Raw genomic sequence first — 27696 nt, 5'->3', positions numbered from 1 at the left:
GGAATCCAAACCCAAGAAAGGACCTGGTACCCCCCAAAGCATGTTTGTACCAGGGTCTCTGACTAGAGGGGCATGATCTCATAGTACAGAGAGTGCACACCTTTTTACCAACTTTTTGTGGGTGTTTATATCATCCTGATATAAACCTGATCTCCACTGCTAGCACTACACACAGGAAGTAATAGAAAGGAAAGAAATGGATTGTATATATTATGGGAACATTTCAAACTATTCATAATGTTCCTACAAAGACAGTAAGATTTCTTTCTGGAGTAAAGCCTTTGAGAAATTAATGATACAAAATGTTTCAATTTCCGTACCCTGAGACATTTTATCTTAAAAGATCAGTCATGTTTCAAAGATGATATCCTTCATTTTGAAAGAATTATAGTCTTTTAGCCATATAGGTGGGCCACTCATCTTGTTTTCTCTAAGACTTTCCTATAATACTATTTTGATGTGGAAAATCTCCTGTCACAAATTTAACAGTCCATATCAGCCAGTCTGACTCACATATTTTGTTTAGTTTAAATGTATAGCTTCTTGACCTGACAAAGAGGTAGAAATACTAATCAGGTTACCAAAGAAAAAGGCACTGGTCTTCATCAGAAGCAGACTGCTATATATATATTCTAATGCAGTGAATCATTGCATAATTCTGCTTTCTTTAAGAGCTGCTGTATTCCAAACCAAAAGGGATGATATTTTGCCAGGTATTAAAATTACCCATTTGAAAATCCAGAGATACTTTATATACTTAGAATATTTACACATGACGCGTACCACACATACAAACACAGAAACAAAAGTGAGAGGACTCAGCATGGAAGTAAGAACATTATTAAAGCAGATTGAATCCTTTTTTGAAAAGAGGCTTGACCTGTAAATGCCACGTATTATTTTATCCTAGTCAGCAACACATAGTGGTAACACTGGGATACCTTGAGGAAATTACATTTTATTCAGGTTTCTAGGCGCTCTTTCTACATTTTAAGTGATAAATATGTAAGTGTAATTTAATTCTAATATAGCTGTTGGCTGCTAAAGAGTGAATTGGTAGAATCAAAACAGTTGAAAACAGAAAAAGGGGAAGAAACTCAAGACAATCTTGCACACATCTCCATCTAGGGCTTGTCATTAGATACCGAACATTTACGCAATGTGAATGTATAATACAAATATACAATGGTTCTGAATTTTCCATTATCTTAAACCCAGACAATTGCAATGGCTTTCAAATGTCTTTGTGTGGTCATTAATGATAAATGTTGCCAAGTAGTTAGCACAAAACACTGGAAGTGTGTGAATAATAAGCAGTTGGGTTTAGAGTTACTCGTTATTTTTTTCTGTATGTAGTGTACCTTCTGCTGTGCAGCACTGTGGTTTTCTGCATGCTTACATCTGGGTCTTCTTTGAATAAAGTAGTAGTGAAATAGATTTACTGAGAAATATGGGGTTTAGAAAACAGGAAAGAATGTCTCCATGTTGTTTAATTAAATCTCACCATAATAATAGTCCATACAAAAACAATGCCAATAAATAAGACAATTACTAGTTCTAGTGATGTGGCAGCCAGAACCAATTGGGCTAACAGCCATACAAATGGAAAATAAAGAATATTTCATAGCCCTTAACTTACTTCTCCGTGATTGGCATGTTGACATTGCATCAAAGTTCACCTGATGAACAGCAGATATGACAATACTTCTTCTCCAAAGGAAAAATACAGCAGTGTGTTCTGAGAGCTCTGGTGAATATTTCAAAGAGGAGTATTTTGCTGCTGTGTTAGAGAGATCACTCACTACTAGGTAAAGTGAAAGCTGGAAAGAGGGGAAATCATGACCTTGCTTTGTTATGACTGACTTAACTGTGTCAGCTGCTGTAATTTTGACATTACAGCACTCAGCTGTGGGATGACTGAAGGATTTCACTCTGCCTGTCACCTCCCCACCCCAAAATGGGCATCTCCATGGGCAACAGTGCTTTCAAGCTAGAAAAGGGTTGGAATGAAAGATGGAAAATTCTCCAAAGAAAACTTGGGGTTAAAACTGGATGGTGCTTCTACACAAATGCTCATACTTGTTTCCTTCACCTTTGGGCACTGTTATGTTGATGAACTAGTAACCTTTTTGCAATATACCAACAGCCCTTGCAAACAGTGAGTTTTTGGATTTAAATAGAGGAATTGTGTTTTTCGGTGGTTTTAGTGACCTATTGAGGTCTCACAATTTGTTCTAGGAATGTTCTAGGAATGGAGGAAAAGAAATATAATGCAACCGAGATTGATGGACTTCAGAAGGCGTCATTCAGGTGTGGTCCGGAACTGGTTCTGGCTCATTGTTTTTGTGGTGTACTATACTGACAGCACAACCAACTTACCATGTTTGTATGGAAAACAGTACAGCAGCTCAGCCTTCAGACTGTATGTCCAATGGGCCTGCCAGTACAAGTGAATTGTAGTCATCCACACAATTTCATCCACACATGAACTCTACCCAGTGTGCTCCTCACCAGCTGACCAGCTCAATTTTGTGAGGACTGTTTGCAATTGTAGATGTTATTATTCACATTCACACATGAGGATGCCCTTTCAAACAACAGTATCTCTAGTGATCATTTAAAAAAAAACCCATCTCTTTAAATTCTATGAAGGGAATGTATTCAAAAATCCAACTTTTGTAAACTAAAATATTCTAGGCACATGTGTATTTGACTTTTGCATCTTAAGGCAGCAAAAGTAATGTCAAAAGTTGAGAACAGAGATGACAATGGCAGTACTTAGTCTCAGGGTAATGATACCTTTTCCTTCAAAAAAACGGTTTCAGCATAACGATATTTTTTCTGGGCACAGTTAAGGACTGGTGCATATTCTCCTCTGTATAGCAACATATTTGTAACTGGGGAAGTCAGAAGAAGAGAAACAAAACCAATGCTCAGTAACGTGAGTCTTTGCACAGCAGGTCATAGCGGGTTGAGGGTGAGACCTGTGGAGACTCCTGCCAAGTTTTGTGAAGATCTCTAGAACATTTGATCTACATAGCCACAGCTTCTTCTGTCAAGGACGATTCCTACAATGTGTTTTATGAAGAAGAAAAAAAGTGTGTATACAGACTGATGTCCTGTGATCTATGGAGAAAAATACCTTGTTTTCTTCACTGTTACTTAATTCTGTATCACCCTTAATTTTTATTGGGGGGGGTTTTGTTTGTTTGTTTGTTTGTTGTTTTTCACTCAGTGTTTGGTAAATCCATGGTTCAGACAAAGTCCGTACTAGTAAGACTGAGAGTTCAAAGGCACAGATATCCATCTATCAAGGCTTGTAAAATGAGGTACTACTGGTGAAATAAAATGCTCAGTGATGTGTTCGAAGACTTAGAAATTTTCAGTCACTAGAGTGTGAACTGAGCTCAGACGTCTTGAGCTGAAATGAAAATCTTTGCCATTGGAAAGGAGAGGCTGCCTTTCCCTTGGTTTTAACGTGTGGGTAACACTGCAGGATGCTCACACTCAACACTTGTTCAGAGAAGTGAAACAGAGGTCATGACCACTTGTCAATAAAATCTCTGGGCTTTATCTGTAAGAGTAAAAGCACCAGAGCCAGCTGCATAGGTCCGGCTCCAATCTGAATGATTGCAATCTGTCTACCGATAGTTTCTCCTAAGTTTAGCTTGAATATCTTCCCCTTCAGCTTTATGTCAAATAATTCCATACTGTTGGTGTGCTCCATAAATTCACCGCTGCTTTTCTCTCCAGGGAAAGATAACTGCTTCTGCCCTGTATAGATATTATGCATAAATTCTAGGTAGTGGCAACTGTCTAAAGGGGCTCCTAGAATGAATAAATAGGAAACATTACCTTATGTTAGGCTGCCTTACTGGTGATCTTCCATATGACTGATCATATATAGAGTTGATTTTTTTTTTGGTCATTAAATACTAATATGCAGAAGTTTCTCTACACTTCCTTCTTCCTCTTTACTGCATGACAGTGAAGTGGACAAGCAACAGTCTAGCAGTTCACAGCATGCATGTATGTCCTTTTTGGTAATCCAATAATCATAACATGCTTTATTTCAAAAGTAAGATGTTTGTAGGAAGCTTTAAAATTACTTACGAAGCTGTGAATTGGGTATGAACTTCATGATGGAAGTATATATAACAGGAAAAAACAAAATAAAATAGCTTAGGTGTCTTTGGAAACATAAATACCTACTGAAAAGCAAGGGAAAGATATTGGGTGACTGCCACACTGGCCTCTCTGTCCATATCCAGTTCCCTGAGGGCTTTGTCTGTCCCTCCACCACTGATGCATGTCAGGAATTTCCTTTTGTTTTTTACTGAACCGGCCCCATCACTATGATGGTGCCATCTGGCATCCAGATATTATTGTTTGCCCTCTTCTTCCCCACACTGCTTCTTTTTATGGCTAGCACCAGGTTTATTTATGGCAGTATGTTAAAACCTGGGTATGGTGTTAACATACAAAAGTATTTTTCAAGAGTTAGAGGCAGAAATCCTTTAAACAACCCCTCCACCACCCATAAAACCAATCTCATTATGCTTAAAAAAACCCCATGCTTTTTTAATCATGACTGCTGCTCTTTCTGACTCCAGCTGTCACGCTGTGCTGGTGTAATGAGCTCTGGTGGTAGAGGTCAGATAGAAAGATACTTTGGCTTCTCCCTCAGATAACATATTCCTACGGCCTGGGCAATGGTCACTTCAGAGATGGACAGCAACAGGAAAACAATACGTATGATACAGGACAGCAAGGACTTCTCACAGTAAACCTTTGTCCTAACAAAGTCTGCAATACTTTATTGCCAACCTAGAGTACGTCATAGTAGTTCTGTCAGTAATTAATATTTAATTGACCCCATATAGGGGTGCAGCAGGTCAGACAATACAAGCATAGCCACCCCCTCTAGCCATCAAGTGGCTGAACTGGTTATGATTAATTCTTTGAGAGGCAGAACTGATGAAGACTGATTTAAAATGGATTTATATTTGAAGGCTGACTGCCCAAGTGGATTTTCTGGTATCTTTTAAGGACCAAACTCCTTTAAAAAACTTCTTTCAGCTAGGGAATTAGGGTGTCAGTTTTTTACCTAGTCATTTAGGTCAGTGAAATATGTGGAAAATACTACCACTGAATTTCCTGGTGAATATCAACCAGATTTGACAGATGTGTAAAATTCTGTGTGATAACTTTATACCTCTGTCAAATTCACTTAATAGGAATAAATTCAGACATTACTGAGAGAAGAGGAAGGCAACTGACAGATAGACATATACAGACAAAATTCAACTTTAAGACTTGCTTCCTTTAGAAATTCCTGAAGAAATAAATAATGGAATCCACTACAAGCAGATGGAATAAAAATGAGGCATCTGCTGCTCTAGCAGCACATGTTAGAAAACAACTGTAAACTACATATGGAAGGACAATGTAAAGAAATGTGTAATGTTATAACTCAAAGCACACCATTTCATAACAAAAATCTTATTCGCCAGAAAGTCCCAAAAGTCAAGACAGCAACTCAGTTGACAAATACGAGAACTCAATGTATAGCAGAAATCTGATGAAAATTTCTTTGTTTAGCTTTTAAATTTCCAATCAGAAAAAAAAAAACAAACCACTTTGAGATGGACAATAGTTTCTTCTCACGGGGTTTCCTTTCTCTGCCTGAAGAAACAAAGAAAATGTGACAGTGGTAGGGAAAAACCAGTCCCTTGGCTGTAAAGAATGAGTCTGTAGAGGAACAGGGACCAGTGACTTGGTGGTGGAGGAAAGCTTAGGAGGAGTTTCAGATGAAGTGTTGAAGAGGAATATGGGACACAAGGGGGTAAAGCCCCTCCCACTGTAGGGGAAGACCAGGTTTGTGACCACCTGAGGAACCTGAACATATATAAGCCTATGGGACCTGATGAGATGCGTCCCAGAGTCCTGGGGTGAACATGGTTGCCAGACCGCTCTCCATCACGTATGACAAGTCATGGCACTCAGGGAAATTGCCTGGTTACTAGAAGAAGGGTAATGTTGTTCCCACTTTTAAAAAGGGTAAAAACGATGACCTGGGAAACTACCAACCTGTCAGCCTCACCTCTGTGCCTGGGAAGATCGTGCAACAGATCCTCCTAGAAGCTATGTTAAGGTATATGAAGACAGGAACATGATTCAAGACAGACAGCTTGGCTTCACCAAGGGCAAATCCTGCCTGACCAACCTAGTGGCTTTCTATGATGGGGTGACCACATCAGTAGACACAGGAAAAGTAATGGATGTCATCTATCTGGACTTCTGCAAAGCCTTTGACACAGACCCCCACCCTGACATCCTTCACTCTAAACTGGAGAGATATGGATTTGATGAGTGAACTGTTTGGTGGATAAGGAACTGATTGGATGGTTGCATCCAGAGAGTAGTTGTCAATGGCTCAATGTCCAGATGGAGAACTGCGACAAGTGGCATCTCTCAAGGGTCCATACTGGGACCAGTATTAGTTATCAATGACATTGATAGTGAGGATGAGTGCACCCTCAGCAAGTTCACAGATGACACCAAGCTGAGTGGTACAGTTGACATACTGGAAGGATGGGATGTCATCCAGAGGGACCTGGACAGGCTAGATAAGTGGGCCCATGTAAACGTCATGAGGTTCAACAAGGCAGAGTGCAAGGTCCTGCATCTGGATTGGAGCAATCTTTGTCATCAATACAAGCCGGGAAATGATGTGATAGACAGCAGCCCTGTAGAGAAGGACTTGGGGGTGCTGGTGGACTGGAAGCTCAATATGAGGCAACAGTGCCTGCTTGCAGCCTATAAGGCCAACTGTATCCTGGTCTGTATCAAAAGGAGTGACCACCAGGTGAAGGGAGGTGATTCTTCCTCTCTTCTCTCGTGAGACTCCACATGGAGTATTGTGTCCAGTTCTGGAGCCCCCAACATAAGAAGAACATGGAACTGTTGGAACAGGTCCAGAGGAGGGCCACAAAGGGGTGAGGCATTTCTCCTATGAAGACAGGCTGAGAGAATTGGGGTTGTTCAGCCTGGAGTACAGAAGGCTTCAGGGAGATTTTATAGTGGTCTTCCAGTACCTGAAGGGGGACCTATATGAAAGCTGGGGGGGACTTTTTAGAAGGGCATGTAGTGATAGGATGAGGGGGAATGGTTTTAAATTGGAAGGGGTAAGATTTAGATTGGATATTAAGAAGTTCTTCACTATGAGGGTGGTGAGGCACTGTAACAGGTTGCCCAGGGATGTGGTGCATGCCCCCTCCCTGGAGGAGTTCAAGGCCAGGTTGGATGGGGCCTTGAGCAGCCTGGTCTAGTGACAGGTGTCATGACCCATGACAGGTGGGTTGGAATTTGATGATCTTTGAGGTCCCTTCCAACCCTAACTATTCTTTGATTCGATGAAAATACGAGCCCTTACAGACATCTGCCCAAGTGTAGTCATGAAATTGGCAGTTATTACATCACGACAGAGAAATTAGGAAAATCACATAAGCACAGCTTATCTGAAGAAACTTTCATTACTCCAACTTCAAGCAAACATTCTCATGAACACACAACCCTGCCTCTTCAGCACCTGGATTACCATGCCACTGAAGGTCTTCAGCTGCTCCTCTGGCTCTGTAAGTACTCCCTTTATGCTCCACGCTGCTCATCATTCCCTCTCTGATAAGTGGAGGACTGGGATCTCAAAGAAAGCCCACCCTGGCTGCCCAGTTCAACCCCCACCCACAAAATCTGCTCAGCCAGCTCCGCTTTATTGAATCAGAGAAAGGAAATAGCTTCCTCAGAGGAGTAGAAGTAATTAAAAATGTTTTTTACAACCCCTTGTATGTTTTCTAAACATACTTACAGCAAAGTAATTCACTACAGGATGTGTAGGTGTTAAGACAGGAAGAAATTGATGGACATGTTCTAGTTACTCAAATACAGTCAGGAAAATAGCTAATCACATACTGTCTTACACCAGCTAATGCTTGATCCAACATTTAAAAGCTCTCAATCATTCAGAACCTCAAATTAGCATGCATCTACACTCTGGACTGATCATTCACCAGCCAAAATATGTAGGTGGTAGCCAGATATCTGTCAGCATGGTAAGCAATGGAGTATTAAACTATGTTTCTGTATAGCTGCAGAAATGTAATACACCTTGGTTTTCAACTAGTTGTTTTATTTGTAATCCCTACACAGCTGAATGAGGACAAGCGACACAATAAAACTGGCATTAAAGTTGATTATCAACTATCTAGGTGAGTTCTGAACGTTCTGTCTACTATTTATGTCATGACATACAGTTTTTCAACTGTATGTTTTTTCCAGAACCTAAAATGTATAACTGTTCAAAGTTAGACATTAGTGAAAACCACTACTAATGGTGAGGCACCCAAACTGATTTTCTATGGAAGTTCACTGCTCAAGGTCTCTGCCACCAGGTTAGATATTCTTGAACAACATGCAGATGGCTGTTACAGTTTACAGGCAGGGAATGCATGGATGGCTTCAGTGCAGGTCCTCTAAGTTTTTATTTGATCTTTCTGTCTCATGCCTTATCACTTCAAATCATTTCAAACTAAACATAAGGCATGGATATCTCTGAGCTTTGAGAAAGTCTGCATAAACACCCTGACTTTGTGCCTTTTATTTTAGCTGTTAGTCAACTCATAGAAAAATCCGTATTTTACTTCAATATCATGTAGATTTCTTATCAGCCTAAAATAAAGATTATACAAGGTCCTGGATTTTTCCTTTGCAAGGTGAAAAAAATTGTTCAAAGCACCTCCCCATGGCAGAATGAAGATAGGCTAGACCGTGCCCCACTGTATTGGCATGTTACTATCCACTGGTATTACTGAAGCATGAGATGGGACAAAAAGAATAGAATGTCTTTGCACAAAAGAGCTTTTATTGCAGCAGCAGAGCAGTGAAACCATAAAGTAAGGAGGTGCCATAACTGTTCTTAAAGCATTTTAGAGTTCTTAAATGCCCTTTTCTTTATATCTCTCAAGGTCTGTTTTAGTACCACAAGTAATATACCCATAAGATTTTCCTGACTATTTTATTAAAAATCACATCATGATTTCAAAAAGCCTGTTCTTTTTCTGTGGGTTGTGCTTACTCTCTACAATCCTCTACTTGTTAAAGCTACATAGACTCATATATATTACTATACTCTTTTCCTATAGTACTGCCAACATTGTTCACAAAATTTATCTAAAAAAAAATCTTAGTGAAAAAAAATTGTTCTAGATATGATCACTTCCCAAAACTTCCCAATACTACATCTTTTTTTTACAACGTATGCTTCCAGGGGTTACTTACAGTTTGATAAATGTACCTTCAGCAACGTGGTTTAGTATAGTCACAAGAAAAGTCGTAAAGAAATAAACCACACTTTACAAATGAAAAATGAGTACACTCACAAATACTGAATTTTTTAGGCTTTGATGCTGAACAAAACAATCTACATGTCTATGAAACTCTGGAAAAAATATGTAGTTGCTACTAATACATATATATAAACATAAGTATCTGTGTTTGTATATATGTGTACAAATGTGTGTCTGTATGCATGTGTTTGCATGCATTTATGTATACATGTGTCAGCTGGTTTAAAATAGTTTTTATTTTGAAGGCTTCATTATATATGCCTCTAACTCCATTTCAATATTCCAGTTTCAGATTACTTCAATTCATATTAACCATGCCACAACTGCAATTATATTGCATAACAAACAATGTGTTTTAGTCTAATACACAGCTGCAGTTGCCATAAAAAATGCCATGTGCTCAGCCACGAGGAACTGGATACAGACTAAAGCTGCATACAGAGGTTAAAATTATAGCATGCATTTATAACAGTTCCAGAATAAAAAATGAAAACCATAACCATAACAGTATTTTGAAATTCTCACCCTCGTTGCTAAAGGTTTACGTGGTATACCAGTTTTACTGTAGCTTCCTCTTCGCTGCAGTTTTTTATGGGCTAAGGAAGATTAATTATCCATAAATGACAATAAACTAAATTCTGAATGAAATTCTGAGGGTTTTTTTAAACCAATACATTTTTTTAACTTTTCCTGCGGCCTGCTGTTAATGAAATGGACCATATATAGAAACTACTAAACTGTATTTTCAATAGCAGTGTGTAAAGAACCAAGCTATATACCAGATCAGATTCATAGAGTCAGATTTTCTTACTAATGCAGTGAAAAAGCAAGTAAAAACCCTAAGTGGAAGAGTTCTTTCCCAATGTCTTACTGTGGTATCTTTTTCTTCAGCATTACCTGTAGATATCTTGCCTCCTCCACCTCTTTCTAACTCAACTGTATTTTTTTTCAAAGAACAGAAGAAAAACAAAGAGGGGGAAAAAAAGGTTACAGTTAAAGGGCATAATGACTTAATTGTATGTATTTAGGAGGAAAATATACAGCTTCTGTCATTTCAGGCAGCCATGATGTGAGTGGATTGTCCTATGTACATACATTGACACATCATGTATGTACGTAGGACAACCTGCCATTCAAGAGGGTCTGCAGCATGAGGAAGTGCTACTAATGGTGGGGAAGGAATTGAGACTGGGCAAAGGCCATAAAGAGGCTTGAAAAGCAGGGAAGGGAAAGTCCCTGAAATGATGAGGTAGAAGATGACAAGGCAAAACAATCCACAGGCCCGAGGTTTCTAGTTTATTTTCTGCTAAAGTTTTTTACTGCTACTACAGTCTTCCTTTGGGGCAGATGAGGGGGACTCATCACTGTGTTTTACCACTTACTTCAAAAGGGTATTAGAATAAATAAAAGTACTGAGTTGCAGAGATACAGTGGTAGTGGAGAACATATAACTTTGTAGGTAGACAGGCTCCTGCTGTAATATTATTGAGAAAGGCATTAAATTCGAATTAAATCTGCCTTTGCTTTCTTCAATTTTGTCTCTCCATATCTAAGTGTGACATTGCCTTAAGCCACCTGACTTTCACAGGGTTGAGTTTAGCCTTTCCACTGAAATGAAAACCAAATACAATTTCAAGAGACTATGTTATCTCAGTGCAAGCCCCAGATCCCAACAAGCTATAAGCAAATTTTCTAAGACTTACGATGGTTCTTCAGACACTACTGCTCCTTCCTCCAGCTCTTGAGCCTGCTTATACCATGGCAACTTTGCTTCCACTGGAAGTTTCTCTATGGAACAAACATAAGTGTGTGAAAATAGGAAGTATGTAGTAATGTGTGCCAGCCTCTCCTCTTTCACCCAGCATGCCTGTGAGGTAGCTGTGCCTTCATCCACATGGAGGCTGAGCATAAAGAGAGACAGGAGAGCAGGAGAAACTCCTTCATCACCTGGACCATAACTTACAATGTTATATGGTCAGACAGTTCACTGCTGCAGCTAGAAGGGTTATGGCGTTCCAAAGCCAGAAAGGCAAATGAAGTCACTTAGACTATGGCACTGGGCTGTAAAAGCAAGTACTTTGGAAAGTATTTTTGGAGGGAGTCTTGCAAGTGTAACAGGCCTCCATTGACACCACAAAGGCAAAATGTATAAAATCCATGTTTACCCTTAAATTTTGTAACGTCAGAAGAGACATTAAGCTTGGTTTTGACAGATTACAAAAAGGAAGAAAACCCTGATTTGACGAGTGGTACCACAGGAAAAAAAAACCCAGAGAAACCATAATAAAATGTCCAAATGGTACTTTGAACTTTATCAGTTCATCAGTTACGTGGATTTAAAAAACACAAGCTTGATACTTCTTCTGTCATTTCTGATGGAAAGCAGCAGAACTGCTTTTCTTCTCCTCCAGGTTGTGCGCGTAGCGTAACAAGCTGCTCTGCTCCAGGGAGCAAAGGGCCATGGCACTTTGCAAACCTAATTCCACTCTCATGCGGTGTTGAGTAATTGAGCTAAAGGCGGTGGAGCTGTTTTAGCTCTACAGGGGTATAAAGCAAGGGCAAACTTGGCACTATAATTTGAGAATGAGCTTTGTGTTTCAACAAAATGTTCTGGGATAGGATCAGGGGAAAAAAAACACAAATAAAAGGGAGTGATACTCAGACCACTGAGGATAATCAGGGCCAGACCTATTTGCCACTCACAAATCACCTAAGCCTTTCAGGTTTATATAATGCACAGGCTTGTACTCCCCGACAGGAGCAGATTAATGTCCTTCAGAATAGTCAGGAATTTTCTGTCATTCTGTTGTGCACAATGCCGAACCTTTCACATACACAGGCAAAATTTCCCATTTGTCATCTGTTTTCTAGAGGAACATCAATTTAAAACTTGATTTCACAGCTACTGAAAATTTAGTCAAGCAGATTTCCTTGGAGCAAGCTACTAACTGAGGAAAAAAGGCAAAGTAATAGAATTACTCTGCCTCTCTTAGAAATAGCTTGCCAAGCTCTTACTCTAACGTATTTATTAGTGCCATTTAAGGATCAATACTTGCCAACACAGCTCTTAGTTTAATCTATATTTTACTGCATTTGTTATCCAAAATATGATGGGAGATATTTCTATTTATATGTTCTGCAGCTTGTTTTATGGGTTTTGGAAAGCCAGATCTTACTTCTGTGCTTTTTTTGCTTGGACACAAGTGCTTGTAATAAGCATAAACCCTTGTGTACCATTGCCTGTTATCTGACTTTTAAAATAAGTTTTCTGTATTAGAGATGTAGTTATTTATCATCTATATTGTAAAATGAGTCAGAGGATTAGAAATGTTAATTTTGTACAGTGTGCTCTGACAAAAAAAAAGTCACCCTTGACATAAGCTAAGGAGGAATTTTTACATTTGGAGATCAAAGCAAAATATTTTATAAAACAGTTCTACTAAACCCACTTAAATCCTACATTATATAGAAAGTTGTATTAGATGAATACACTTTCTCTTTTGAAACTGAAGATCATTAATTAATCCAGGGATATCCTATTTTTCCCCATACTGATGAAAGATAATGTGCCTTAGTGCTTCAATAAACTAGAATGAAATAAATTGCATGCATTATTTGCATTCCATTTCTGCTTAGCACTTTGTGTTAAAAGAAGAGGGAATTCCATAGCTTTGTCTTTCTGCTTCAGTTAGGTAGGAAGATTGGTTTTCTGCTTTACGTTCATCTAGCTCCAGAAGGAAAAAGCAAGCTAAGAGTGCTGCCCTTACTGCTTTAAATGTCTAACTCCTGTTTGTTGAAATGAAAAGGACAAGCTTCCAGCACAAAAATAGAGTAATTTGGATTGGAAGAGACCTCTGGATATCATCTGGTCCAACTTTCTTCTGAAAGCACTATTCAGCCTTCAAGTATATGGGTATTCAAACACTGCCACTTGAACTATCTAGGCACAACTATGAAAGCATTGCAGAACCAAGATGAGGAGTAAAATTAAACCCAAGCAAAACAGTATGCTTCACATAGGCCTCTCCATGCCTTGAGAAAAAAAATGAAGAAAGAAATAACTGCTTATAATCAGAAATGAATCATTTGTGTGATGCAAATGTCAGCTTAACTGTTAATCCTGAGTAAAGATGCCACTCTGTTGCCAGGGTGGGCTTCCAGCAATTTACTTTGTTCCCAGATAAGTCCCATTGGAAGAGGCTTCTTGACAGATGCAGACAAGCAAAGCTTTCCTAGTCTTGCACCCTTCTTGGGTTCCCTAGGGAGAAGTCAATTGTGGGTTGCTCGCAACACCTGATTTTTTCATGTCTTACTGCATTTTGCTCACAATGATTGCTGCAGTCAGACAGGATCTCGCTTTACTTGTGCTCTGAACACCATAAATAGACAAAGCCCCATAAAAACAACTGACAGCCTGAGCCCAAACCCACTGAAGCTCTGTTTGAGGCTCAGAGTCATGCTATGCAGTCACAGGGCCTCGGGTTGTTTTTTTTTATCTTGGAAGATGGACAGAGTGAGCTCATGTCAGCCTGGAAAATACAGTGCAAACATCCCCCCCACTCCCCAGAAGCCCCATGTCTGGTTTTCACCATGTTGATGGCTGGCAGACACAGTGAATTCTCATGGTTCAGATGAACCGGAATTTTGAAACTTGGCAAGTGCACCCACCATCAGCAATGGGGTGCAGAAATCAGAATTCCAAATTTCACTGTTCCACCTTGGATCAACACAATTTCACAGGTCACTTTTATTTCACAGGGCTTCGTAACAAGAGCTCTTTCTATGTATCAGTATAACAATTCATTTTTTTAAAAGGAATTGATTTCTTCTTATGGTGGGATTTGAGTCTCCAGTTGAGGGAAATTAAGTTTACCTGCACAGCTGCAGCTCAGAAGTTTCTGTAAGTTAGCATACAGACACAGAGGTTCTATCGACAGGGCTGTATACATGCACGTTCATATACCCATTGAAACAGTTAAACACCTGTGTCTGCTGCACATGGCCACTGTCCATTAATCCAAAACAGTCTCCAGGATTTTGTCTAAGAAAAATTCCCACCCCAGAAGAACCTCCAAACAGCTGCAGAAGTATTTTCTCCTCAACAAAATGTGGGGGATTTACCCCAGTATTACTCTCTGTCTGTGGCCCAAGTCAGTAAACATTTCTATACATGTGAGTACCCCTTGCTATTAGATGTTTCAAGACTAACAGTCTTCCAAATTTTGCAGCCTTGATAGTAAGAGGAACTTAATGATGGGATATACAAAGCTTGCTTCTAACCTATTCCAAGCTCCAAATTATGAACACTTTAAATTTATCGTTACATTTATCTACCATAAATGTTATTTATATATTTAATTCCTTTAAAAAGACAGGCCAAATTTAGCCCAATCACTGAGGTCAAACCTACAAATTCACAACTCAATGCAGGTGGAAACAGTACTACCTGCAGCAAAAGTGCTCAATATGGAAGAGCTCTGGAAAAATTATGAGAATCCTTTGGCCTCATTACCTTTCGGTTTGTAGCAGGGAGTGGGTACAATGCATTCTTCTTTTATGTGAGGCTTTGTTTTAGGGCTACAGCCTCCTGTATGCAGCCCCCTGTGATCAATGCAAAGAACCACACGGTATCTGAGTCCTTGTCCACAGGTCACAGTGCACTAGAAGAAAAAAAAAAAAAGAACAAAGAAAAGTGTTTGTGACATGTCACAGGAGCGATAAGTAAAATGGAATATGAAGTAGAAGTATGTGTACATGAGAGAGCCAAACGTGGTGCAGAAACACCCAACCCTGAACATAAATTATTCATAATATTTTGTAGTTGTGGATAAGGTACAAACATATCAGGTTTTGGGGTTTGTTTTTTTTTTCCTTATTGCTCTGCACATTTACTTGGTTTGGACATTTTGCCACTGGATTTCTCTTGCAGTGTCACCCTCTCAATGTTGGCTCCTTGGCTTGTAGCCATCTGTCCCATATTGGATATGCTCAGTAACACCCTGTCAGTTTCATCTGGAGTCACTCTGCTTTGCTTGGACAAAGTACTGGGGCTTACGGGTTAACAGGGGTGCCACTTAGCTATTTCAGAGCATGGCACCAAACAGAAAGGGAAACTATTTGGGCTTTCTCCCCTCACACACTTTCTTAAGTTGGTTGTTTTTTTTTTTTCATTTATTTTTGGTAAGGTACATAAATCCCTGCCCCCCCAGTACAGATTGTTTCAGAAGTGGTTGCACAAGAGAGGACCAAAGGCACCCACCAGTGAGGAGGGCTACAGATAATACCAATTTTACTTTCCTCTTGGATAGGAGCTTTCATCTGGAAATCACTAAACACTATGCAATCTGTCATGGAGATCTCACCTGCAAGTGAGCTAGCTTAGCTTGTAACACCCATTTTAGCTGGTGAGAAACTACATTAAAGATTTAAGTCTTTATGTACAAAACCAAAGTACTTTTCTACTTTTGCAGAAAGACATTTCAAAGACCTTTACTTTCATACAGAATGAGAAGTGTGGCTGTCAGGGACAGACAACTGCAAGCAGACAACAACAAGCATCAAAGAGAAGAGTCCAAGTATTTCTGGAAATTTCTCAGCAATTCACAATGTTCATTCTATAGCTGAAAAGCTGTAATAAAGATATACCATTACATGTTTACTGGTTTTGTTTTGAGTAGTCTATTATTAGTAGAAGCTCGCTAATTAGCATTATATAGCTGATTTAGTTTTCCATCATTCTCCTTAAACATGTTAATTTTATGAATAGATTATTCCTGAGCATTTATTTTGCAGTTAGACAATAACATAACTTAAAACAGAGATCTTGGTAATAAGGAAAGAAAGTAAAATGTTCCGATTTCCACAAGCTCACTAAACAATATTTTAAGATACATTCCTAGCCTGGTGAGTACAACACCAACAAAGCTAAGCTGATTACCGGAGACCACTCCTGAGCAAGCCACTTTGGGCAGTCGAATATATTGCAAGGCTGCACAACAGGCATCTTTGGAGTATACATGCACTTCCATTCTTCCACAGGGCTGATATGCCCCTGAATGTCTTCTTCCACACATGAGACACTACGGCTTTGAATGCCCCCACCACAGGATGAGGAACAGGCAGTCCAGGGTGTACTTTCCCATCTGGGGAAAAAAAAGATGAAACGGAGAGGAATTAGGAAAAGGAATCCCCACTGCCCCCGCCCCCCATATACAATACACATATACAATAGCATATGTATTGTTTATATGTGTAGATGACTGTACACATAAAATAGTCTGGTATTTCGTCTCTTATACTCAAGCTATTGTCACAGAGAGGATCCAGGACCACTGTCGCGACCCAGTATTGGTTAATGCTGTATAATCCTGTACACACCTGACAGAAAAGTTCTATCTACTTGGAAATATTTCACCTTTATTTTTTTCTTCTAAAGGCAAATGCCCTGAAATAACATTTGAAACAGTGATTTCGGATGTAGGTTTTCATTTTTTGACTTTAAAAAATTGTTTTTGCAGAAAATATCCCACCTGTTTTCTCTTTCAGTCAAGAAGGAAAAAAAGTAAAATATGAAGGGTTTTTTAAATCCCATTTAATACAAAGGAATAATTTTTATTAAGTAACAATTACAACATCACAAAGATGAAAAAAAGAGGCTATCTTTCTCTCTGACTTTTCATGATATTTACCCATCTTTTTCTCAATACATGTAATCACTACTCATCATGGACTGAAAGTACCATTAAACTCAACATGAAACGTCTTACTTTAATAGGTCTACATGAAAGGTAAAGCCACAGATTAATTCTATGGCTTACTACTAAGAAGTGGTGAAACAATGTTTACACCATGCCATATCCATCATCATGTGCCTGGCATAAGCCCCCTGTGTCACAAATGGGTAATTTTAGCAATGTTTTCTGTTCAAATGTTGTTACCTGATGAACGCGTTTCTCAGCATACAGCTATGGTTTCTCACTACCAAAAATCTAAATGAAGAGGTCTCAAACTCAAAGCTCAAGAACAGCAGAAACTGCAGCAACCAGCCTAACCAGCTTTTCCCAGGCATAAAAGGAATTTCCTGGAGTCTTTGGGACCTGTTTCCAGATGCCTTAGGCGACCTCTGCAATACCAAACAGCTTAAATCTAGAAAAGCATTTGGGTTCTCAGGTTTTACATGAGTGTAAGACAGGAAGGCAAAGCTTCTCTGTTGTGCAAGCTCTAAGCAGGTGCCACAGATCCTTCCAAGGCACAAAGGGCGTAAAGGGTGTGACAATGACTGAGGATTTGTGAAAGGAATTGGTAGTGCATTACAAGTAAGCGCCAGATCCGCTGAACTGAGCCTTCCTTCTGACACAAAATTCAAGGCTGATGGAATTGCAGTAGGGAAGTCTTGTTAAGTTGCTTCCCCAGATTTAGTGTTCCTTTCTTCTAGAGTGTGTGTCACTCCCCTGTGTCCTGCTATTACGTGCCAGTCCTAGGCACGTAATGCAACCACAGACCCTCTGGTTGTTGTTTGTGAGTTGTTGGGGGAGAGAGAGGGTTTAACCTAAACTCTGCGGGTTCAGAGGAAAGACATTTTTTACACCCCCTGTCTTGGCCCTGTCTCATGCTAGTCTTGTGGTCTGCTCCATTTCTGCTGCTTCTGAGGTCTGGAGAAGAGACATGTGACTGCATGCTCCCTCTTGGTGCAAGGGAGGAAAACCCAAGCCCTGTTTGTAGGTTCACAGGACCACATGTGAGAGCGGGGGAGAGGGAGAAGAGGAGAAGCAGCAGAGGTGCCAGCCAGCAGCTGCAGCTTGAGCAACTGATGGTGTGGGGGGCGGTTAAAGGAGAACAGTGCGGCTGGAGAGTGGATGTAAAGGGACTGTTACAGGGTGAGACCATAATCCTGAACAGCTTGAGAAACAGTTTCAGCCTTTTGATCATTTTCAGGGAATAAATGTTTTTTTTTTCTTTCAGTGTTACTAAAAGCCAAAAACCTCAGGGCATTTTGATCCTTTATTTTGGATTTTCTTCAGCAGTAAAAAAACCTCTGCCTAGCTGCCAGCTCAGGATGCTTTTTCCGTAAATACAGGCCCTCCACTGTTCAGTAGTGCTGAATCACCCTCTCATATAAAACTGTTCTCCATCTTCTGTGAATGTAAATGCCCTCTGTACACAATTGAAATAGAATCTGTTTTATTCAAAGCTAGAGTGTTAAACCCTGTATTAATATTCTAGCTTCTACATTCCCTACTAACAGAGGTTAAATTTTTGAGGTTAGGAGGTATGTATGTAGGGTTTTTTTCCAAAGAAAGAACAAATAACAGTGTTTAAAAACAAAGAGGGATTAGATGCAGGGATATATTTTATAAGTTTATCTCATGAGCACTTGATGATAATGATGATGTGTATATAACCATAAGCAGATAGCTAGGAAGAGAAAAGTCTAATCCATATGACACAAATCACTGACAAATACTGTCAACATGAATGACAGCCAAAATGCTTGGCAAGTAAGCTTCTCTCCTCCTTGTCTCACAGTTTGAGGTAGGTCCATAATTTGGCTGGAGACTCTGCTGAACATGAATGCACTGTGCTTGCCCACTAACACTGAAAGCTCTCTGCTCACAGAGATTTGAGGGAGGTCATTTCTTCACCATGGTAAGACTAACAAGCTGCCTGGGGGGTTCTTTTTGTGATGTCCTACTCCGTGGCACAATAAATTAATGAAGAAGGAAATACATCATAATGCTATTGCATGTCTAGGCATTATTTCAAAATTAAAGGGGTATCATCCTTCAGCTACCAAACATTTTTATTAGCACCAGCCTTACTCACTGATTTGAGAGTAATTTTCATGTGATTATTTCCACGAGAATCTAAAGTCTTATGTTACAGACATTTTAATTGTGAGATAATTAATAATATGAAATCGGTCTTGATTCTATTCCTCCCCCAATCTCTGATTTCTTAGAAAAAACAATGGACTAATACCCCGGGGAAGGCATCAGCATAGGTTTTCAAGATCAGAAAACAACACTAATACTGGATAAATCCAAAAGTTCACAATTTATAAGCATGCAAGAAGCAGCATCATGGGAGGGAGAAAGTCTGATAGTTCATTCCAAAGCCACAGGTTATAGTCATGATCAGAGATGAGTAAGGAGAAGAAAAAGGACAGGTGCAAGAGAAAAAGGGGAGGTAATGTTGGGGAGTGAGGAAAGAAGGAAAGAAAGGCATCACACACTTAATAAGGCTGCATTGCTATTTCAGCTAGAATATAATTTCACTTCTGCATCAACAAAATGCAGATAACAACAGGTTATCACTTGAACATCTCTAGGTTAATCTATAGGAGTCCAAAGCCAGAAAAAAAGCAGCATCTGTTAATTTGGTTTGAGAGCAAAGCAGAAATGCAGAGCTAAAAAAAGTAGTGAATGTATTTGTTAATCCTAGCATCTGGTTGACTTTTTTACATACCGAGGAAGGGGATGGTAGAGGTCATAGGGCATGATCTGCTTGTATCCATCACTGTTAGGAACAATAATGCCAACCCTCTGAGTAGAAGGTACACATAATAAAATAAATACTAAATGATTACATTTTACAACTCTTTTTACACAATATTATAAAAAAGCCCAAAAAACCATGATATTTTACCAAAATTGCTATCATATTTAAATGAAAACTTATGCTCCCATCCTACTGTCTCTGAGTCATTTAAAGAATAAACCATAAATAACTACTTTATTCTTATGAATATGTTACTGTTTGACTAAGAAGCAATCCATCGCCACAAGTGATCCTAATGAGCTGTCCAAATATTTAAATTCAGGAGGTTACAATCTGCCATTCAAAGAATAAATTTCTACACTTAATATTTTCTTGGAGCTTGGATTAAGAGTCACTGAAGACAGTATGGAAATTTCTATCTGCCTCAGATAGCTCTAGATCAACCCCCTTTTTAACTATTATATGGTTGTTTCTACCCTTCAGATAAAAATTCTGTTTTTACAGGAGATGGGATTAGAAATTCAGAGAATCCCAGCACAATAATTCAGAAGTGTAATATTTGTGTCTCCACCTTAAATCAGTTTAGTTTCATTCATCTTCAGAACCTGCTTATTTATTTGTGGGGTTTTTTTTTCTAGAAGGAAAGAATGAGCTAGAGATGAAAGTAACATGTTTGGTTGCTTTATTTGTTTGTTTGTTTTTCCTGGTGTTGTGACTGGTTGGCTTGGGTTCTTATAGTGTTAATGGTATAATTTTGAAATAATATAACATCTAGAGGTTATAGAAGGCAAGAGTGCAGATCAAAATCAGTAATTATCTGAACTTTATCATGCCAGCTATGAGTGAGATGGATGTCACTTGACTTTTTGGCAACTACAGGGTCTCACTGAACCCCTAGTCTGGAATTTCATCTTTTTTTCTGCACTTTTCATAGCTCTAGCTATGTTGTCTCCCAAATAAAAGGTACAACAATGTCAAAAAGAGGATCCCCATCTACCATTTTTATCAAAGCCACTGTGCAACAGTGGACTTAAATGGGGTAGGTGGGCATAACCACGGAACCATTGAAGCGTGAATGCCAGTTGCATTAAAATAAAAAGTGTGTCCCTCCCAAGTTTCATAGAGATGAAACTGACTGAAAACAATGAAGGTGGATTTTGAGAACCTTGTACAGATGAGAGGTTGTAGGTTACAGATTTCTGCAAGGGGGAAGGAGCAAAGGAGGGGAAGGCAAAAAGTATTCTCCATCCTCAACACAGTGCGCTGAAAAATTTAAGCATTCAAAGGAGTCTTGTCATCCTAAGGTTAAAGGGGTCTATTATCCTTTCAGTCTACAGGAGTTTTATGTGCATAACTTGTCCACGATAGGAGAATGGATCCCATTGTATTTTCACAGCAAGGAGTCAATGTCAGGTCAGTGTGCTGGAATTTTCCAGCTAAAGCATGGGAGACTGGGAGTCCTTGGAGTGTGCAATGGGGACTAGACAGCTCCCTCTAAGATTAGCAGCCTCTGCAGTTACAGGAGCCCTCTGAGTGAGTTTGCACATTTGCATTTTCGGAGAGCTGCCTGTCTCCACAAAAATCTAAACATCTAGGAGAGGCAGTTCTGGCACTGAGAAACTCTGGAAAAGACAAATGGGTCATTTAGAATATGGCCAATGAACAAGTCTTTTCAGATTAAGCTTGATGGGTAAACGCCTGGATAATTTTGAGAAATTGTGTACTAGTATTTTAAGAAGATGGAAGGGGACTCTTTCTGAGGTTTTCTGTTCAGGCTTTTGGGAATTTCTGCTGTTTCCCTGTCTCTTCTATCATTGCTGCCCAAGGCTTTTGCACTTTTGGGCTCATCAGCTTGCTGAGGAGTCCTTGGAAAAAAAGATTAATAAACCAAGTTCAGAAATGAAATAATTATACCAGAAAAGCATCTACTGCCTAAGAAAGAAACTGATTTCAAAACATTTCTCACTCGTTGCAGTGAGAAATATTTTCTTTCTAATAAACACGGTCTGTATGCATAATCCAGGTCTACATACATTAGAATGCATAATATCCAAGGCCATTCCAATAGAAATAACTATACCACATCCAAACACTGTTATGAAGATTAAATAACATTTGCAAAGCACTGGATTAATATTGTCATTGGAAAGGTTTGACCCTCAAAGAATTTTGCATACATAAATTGCATTTCTGTAAATGGTACAGAGCTCCACAGAAAGACTGTCCTTGTGCATATATGAGGGGCTGCCAAAGATTATCATCTTGTTACTGCAAGATAACCATCCCTGGCAATGTGAGTCTGATGGACGCAGTAAGGAAAAAGACTCCCACAAAAATACACAATGACTTGATTCACGACTTTAAAGATTGGTTTGAAGATACAATAGGGCAGCAGATGGTCATTAAGGGCAACTTCATCTGTCCAAGCTAGGCTCATGTGGGTTTTTTGTACATGTTCCAAAAAAACCAAAACCCAAACAACCAGCAAGCCTAAGTGAAGTATTTAAGAAACTTTTTAGAGATTACTTTGGTGAATCCTGTACTTTTTGACTGGAAAAAGTGGTTTAATCTCCATGAATCCATTGGTTCATCATATTACTATAAAAAATGGAAGAGATCTGGTTTATGGGCTTTGTTCACTGTATATTGCAAAGGGGATGGTATTCTAAACAAACACAGCAAATAATAATTTACTACACTGAGATTTCTGGCTGATGTGGGAGTAGCTAACAGGACTCATTCACACAACACCTAGAGCAAACCTGCTTTGGCAGGAGCACAAAGCAAATTCTTTTTAAGTTCTGTTGTGTCTCATATGTCTGAAATCTCCCAAGCCTTTCAGACCAACAAGTTGTGTGCAGATTGGTTTGTTTTCGTCCTGAGTGCTGGCAGCTTTAGCATAGCTGCTTTTCCAAGGCACATGTCCAGCTGGAGTAGGAGCTGCACATGCCAGAGGTGGGTGTGCTGCAGCCAGGTCTGCCATCTCCACAACTGTTCAGCTTTACCCTGGGATGTGTGCCCTCAGTCACTTTCCTTGAAAGTCATGTTTGGCATTGTCTTTCCCAGTAGCTACATTTCCTCCTTCGGCTACACCCTTGGCACAAATGGCAGGCATGAATATCTTTCTCCTGCAGCTTCCTGATGACTCTCTCTCCAGCCAGGTTCCAGCCCCTTCTTTCTCCCTCTTCTGGATGCGTGGTCTCTTGGAGTGGGCACCTGCCAAACCTAGCAGGGGCATGGGAGCTACAGCTGGGAGAACCATCAGAGATGCAGTGCTTCTCCACTGACATGCCTCAGGACAGTGTGACCCTGCATGGTAACTATGTGCTGAGGCCAGGGGTGGGTAGAGGTGTCTGCTACTGTTGCACCCTGCTGTGCCAGGATGCAGGATGCTCACATGCCTCCAGCTCACAGCTTCACTTCTGCTGCGGGTTCTGTATTTCTGGGGGTTTTCTACCTGCAGTGCTGCAGCCACAGGACTGCCCACACTCCTGGGTGGCTGGAGCTATCACAGGCTTGGAATGGGTGTCATCAATGTGAAGGAGCAAAAGTTCTTCCATCCTGTAACATGACCATAATGCTTCTAAAAGTCTCTCACTTTTTTATTCCATTTAATATTTAACGGTGGTTAGGATGGTTAGTGTTTGATACAAAGATGGAAATTTGCTGTTACTTTCCACTACTGAATGTTATCAGCTGAATAACAACTGAAAATCTCTGTGGCTGACCATCTTACTACGTCCTGCAGTTTTGGTCTTTTCTAGGACTTTAAAATAGACTATGTTTCTCATAACTTCATCTTGGGCAGACAGATATCTGTATCTGATGCTCATAGCAGTAAAAGAACTACTTTTCAACCTTACAGTTTGTTATCTGATGCATCCTGACAGCTGCTTTCTGCCTTTCTGTCTTCCTTTAATATGAACTGTCTCCTTAGAGCTGAATTTTCTCTGCTAATCACACCTTTTAACACTTTGAAGAATGCTCTCTGGCCCACCCTCCTTGCCTGTTCTGACAAAATAAATTTCTAGCTTAATTTACATGCCTTTTAACCTTGCCCAAAAATGCAACGTTTTGTCTTGAGATGAAAATTGCCTCTGTAGACATTAGGGGTATCTACAGCTCATCTTTATTCTGCTCTTGAACTCAGGTGACCCCAGTTATGACTACCAGAACATTGCCGCTGCTATCAGCAACTTCTCCATCTACAGCTCCTGTATATTGAGCCATACACACTGTCATTTCTACTCAAACATATTATTTCCAGTGCAGCTGTCCTGAAAACTTACCCAGTGGTTTCTTTCCTGTTGCTGTGAATTGGTTTTGGCCTCCTACACTTCTCCCCCTGCTATTTTAATGCATAATGCATCACTTTATCTCATTTCTCCATTTCCTTGGTAAATTATGAAATGTTCAAAAATCACCCTCCATAAATATACACTTGGAATAACTGACGTTTGTTAACTGTGCTCACTCATTTGCAGGCAGCATACTTTCTGCTAAAACTAGTCTCACTTTTCCAGCACATGACAGTGGAAAGCCATGCTCCCCTTCTGTTTTGACTGCTAAAATCTTCATGTCTCATCTTCCCCTGGAATGACTATCTCTAGCTACACCTCCTGTGTCAGTCACATGTATATCACTGGCTGGAAATTGAGACCAGATCCAGCAGCCAGAGGCTACCAAAGTTCGGAGCACACTGTGAGGCAGAAAAGCTTTCTCCACCCTCCTGCAACAAATTAGAGAACTTAAGCAAAAATGCAAACCCACAGAAATGACCATTTGCCTAAGGCAGAGATCAGGCAAGGGCATTGTCATGGCCAGTGTTCCACATCCATGCAAAAACCTGGGGTGTTGTCAAAAAGCCCAGTATCTGCGGTAACTATGGGATACTTTATGTGAAGAGGTATTCAAAACAAAATTTAAGTCTATCATATGTCTCATTTGAGGGCAATAATGGTAAATTAGGCATTGTGTCTCAGACTGCTCTCATCACTGCACATCTATGGCTGCTACTGTGTAAACCAGAAAGTGCAGTTCAACTTTTTAGGAACATACCAGCACTTCAGTTTTGTTCATCTTCCAGAAAGAATGCAGTGAGGAGGTGAACACTGCACTTCTGTGATACTTGGCTTATAATTGTTAATATAATGCCTCTGGGGAAGCTGATAGCAAGAAAAAAAGTAGGTGTTTGTACATTTCCTGCTGCCAATTTGTAATAAAGTGAGAAGACCTCTGATACTGATTAAGAGAATATTCTATGTTGACATTTTAATCACACATATTTAGTCATTACTACCTCCTTTTTGTCTGAAGGAAATATATAAAAGTTGTTATGCACTTGTCTTGCACTGTCTCCCAGGACATTGTATACACTTTCACATCACCAAGTGTATTCGGGACCTCTCCCTTCTCAGAGTTACTCTGAATGGCCACAATATCCTAACATTGTCTTCTACTTGTACTTCATTGCTTTTGTTAGATTAGCTAAAAATAAGCAACTAAAAAGTAAAATTTTATTTAAATTTCTTTTTGCTGATGCCTGTCTCTACCACCTTGTGAATACTCAGTACGGATAGCTAGATGAGAGTGCCAAAAAGTAAATCTTTGATGAGTAGGAAGAGGAATTTGCAGCTTTGCTAGAGGACTCCATAAGCCATGGATTATCTGAGAATTCCTTCAGGTCTGTGAGCACTGAGAGTATTGTTTGAACTAGAGATTTTCTACCCATCTTTCCACAGGTACTAACATTATTTCTGGTGACAGGCTTACAAACAATGCTGTAGGCAAATTCCAGGAATTTTGCCTATCCGGATCAGACTGGCATTACTGGCAGCCCATGTGTTATCTTTGCTAACATGATTTTGAGACAGTTGTTGCATAAGGTCAGAATCTTTCCTTAAGATACCTTTAGGAACCTTTATACACCACTGAAATCTCCCGGTAAAAGCCCCAGCAGAGCTTTTGTGACTCAGGAAACCCCACATTAATATGTAGCAGGGATAGGCAAAAAATCTAGAGGAGGTTGGTAAAAATGCGTAATAGTGCATCTAGGAGTATCCTTAAAAGCTGAAGATGAAATTTAGATGCAGTGCTGATGCTGCTTCTGATGGTGATGGTGAATGAGGAGTGGGTAAAGGACTTTTTCATATTTGTCAAAGTACTTTTTGGGGAAACACCTTTGAATTATGAAAGAAATACCTTCATCTTACAGCACCTCAGAGTTGTCCTAGGTAAGTATTTTTGAGCACACCCAGTTAAGTCAAATATAAACACCCAGTTTCTCAAAGCAGAAAAAAATTCCATTCACTTTTCATTGGAGGATACCAGGCAAGAGGATACTGATGATAGCTAACTAACGTCCCCTAAACCTTCCAGTTTTTGAAGTTTTGGCTAGTTAAATGATTTGCAATTAATTAAATATGTGAAATCTTAATGTTGGATTTTGTCACATAGAAAGGGAGTAGACTAGGTGAACCTGGAAGCTATTTGAATCGGTAGGACATGCACATCTATTTGCCAAACCGCTGTAAAATCTTAATGGACTGTAAATAAACAGATACCTATTTTCTTCCTGTCTATCCAAGGTGGGAGTCAGATTCCAAAGAGGGTTGATGAGAGAGAGTGGATAGGGCACATCTAGAATGTAGGGATGAAAAGGCATGTGCTGTCATGATGCATCATCTGTCCTGCAAGGTGCTAATTACAGGTCTTCCTTAGGTGACCAGGCCACCTTTATTTAACCCGGAAAAAGAACGTGTAAATTACATATGCCTGATAAATAACCTTCGACACACTGCCTCTCTTCTAAGTATGTAAGAAACTGAGTTTGCAGAAAGAAAAGTTGATTAATTTTCCATGTTCGTTCAGCCTAAGCTTTTTTTGCTATGCCTGATGCCAGCAATACTGCTAATTATTGCCATAATAAACACAATAAAGTAAAATGTTTCAATGCACTAAGCCTAAAAAGGCAACTAATTGCAGATCCACACGATACTCCTGGTATTCATTTAAACATTTATTTCAGCCTGCCCGTTGCTGAAAATGTTAATGCAAGCTCTCCTACAATAACCTTTCTCAGTTGCTTTATTCAGCCCCACTGTGGTCTTCCATGATTATTTTCTGTGGCATTCATTGACACACCATAGAAACAGTCAGCAACCACTAATCAGCTATGCCTCACTGGAACTGGGTTTGCCAGGAAAAATTAACATCTTTGTTTTATACCGGCGAAGCAGAGTGGCTCTCACACAGCAAAGAGGTTGCAGAGCCAAGATGCCCTCCTTGCTCATGCTCCTAACCCTGTTGTTCTGCTTCACCTACCCTCTTCCTGACTGTAAGAAAGCATCAGATTCCAGAAGTTACCACAGATTTCCTCTGGTTTTCTGTCTGGGTTGTTGATTCTTGAATTCTTCACAAAGGCACTTTTGAAAATAATCATCTACAATTTGGCATTCCGTGAGGATGTTTCCAAAAAGCCAATTCCTCTGCGTTACTGCCTGTACCCTGGGACAGCATAGCTGTACTTTTAAATGACTCTCCCTTCCCTTAGGGTCTTTATATCAACAACTTTGCCTTGTTACATCTTATATAAAACAAAAATTGCTTCCTGACATCTGCCCAGATGTTATTATTTTTTTTCGTCTCTTTCCTCCTACGTACCATGCAGTTGTCTGACTTAGCATTTGAGGATATGTCATTTAAAATTATTGGGAGAAGTATGGAAAATATCCAATAATATAAATTCCAGAGGCAAATTACATATTTAACTCAGAATTGTGTTTTTTAAAAACCA

The 27696-nt window shown here is 39.6% G+C and overlaps 1 protein-coding gene across 1 annotated transcript in view; it reads right to left on the bottom strand.

Annotated features, from left to right (window-relative positions):
- Positions 1-27696, bottom strand: part of ADAMTSL1 (ADAMTS like 1) — a gene marked incomplete at both ends in the record, with an annotated part of 454988 nt that overhangs the window by 75457 nt on the left and 351835 nt on the right. Inside the window, 4 exons of the mRNA XM_084278732.1 lie at positions 11108-11192; positions 14917-15064; positions 16342-16546; positions 19869-19919. Of these exons, the coding sequence (XP_084134858.1) occupies positions 11108-11192; positions 14917-15064; positions 16342-16546; positions 19869-19919 (489 nt within the window). The remainder of the gene's footprint in view (positions 1-11107; positions 11193-14916; positions 15065-16341; positions 16547-19868; positions 19920-27696) is intronic.

This window comes from Gallinula chloropus, assembly GCF_964237585.1.
Source record: "Gallinula chloropus genome assembly, chromosome: Z".
In the NCBI taxonomy this organism is placed as follows: domain Eukaryota; kingdom Metazoa; phylum Chordata; class Aves; order Gruiformes; family Rallidae; genus Gallinula; species Gallinula chloropus.
The sequence above is the reverse complement of the archived record's forward strand: the minus strand, read 5'-3'. Positions and strand labels throughout refer to the sequence as shown.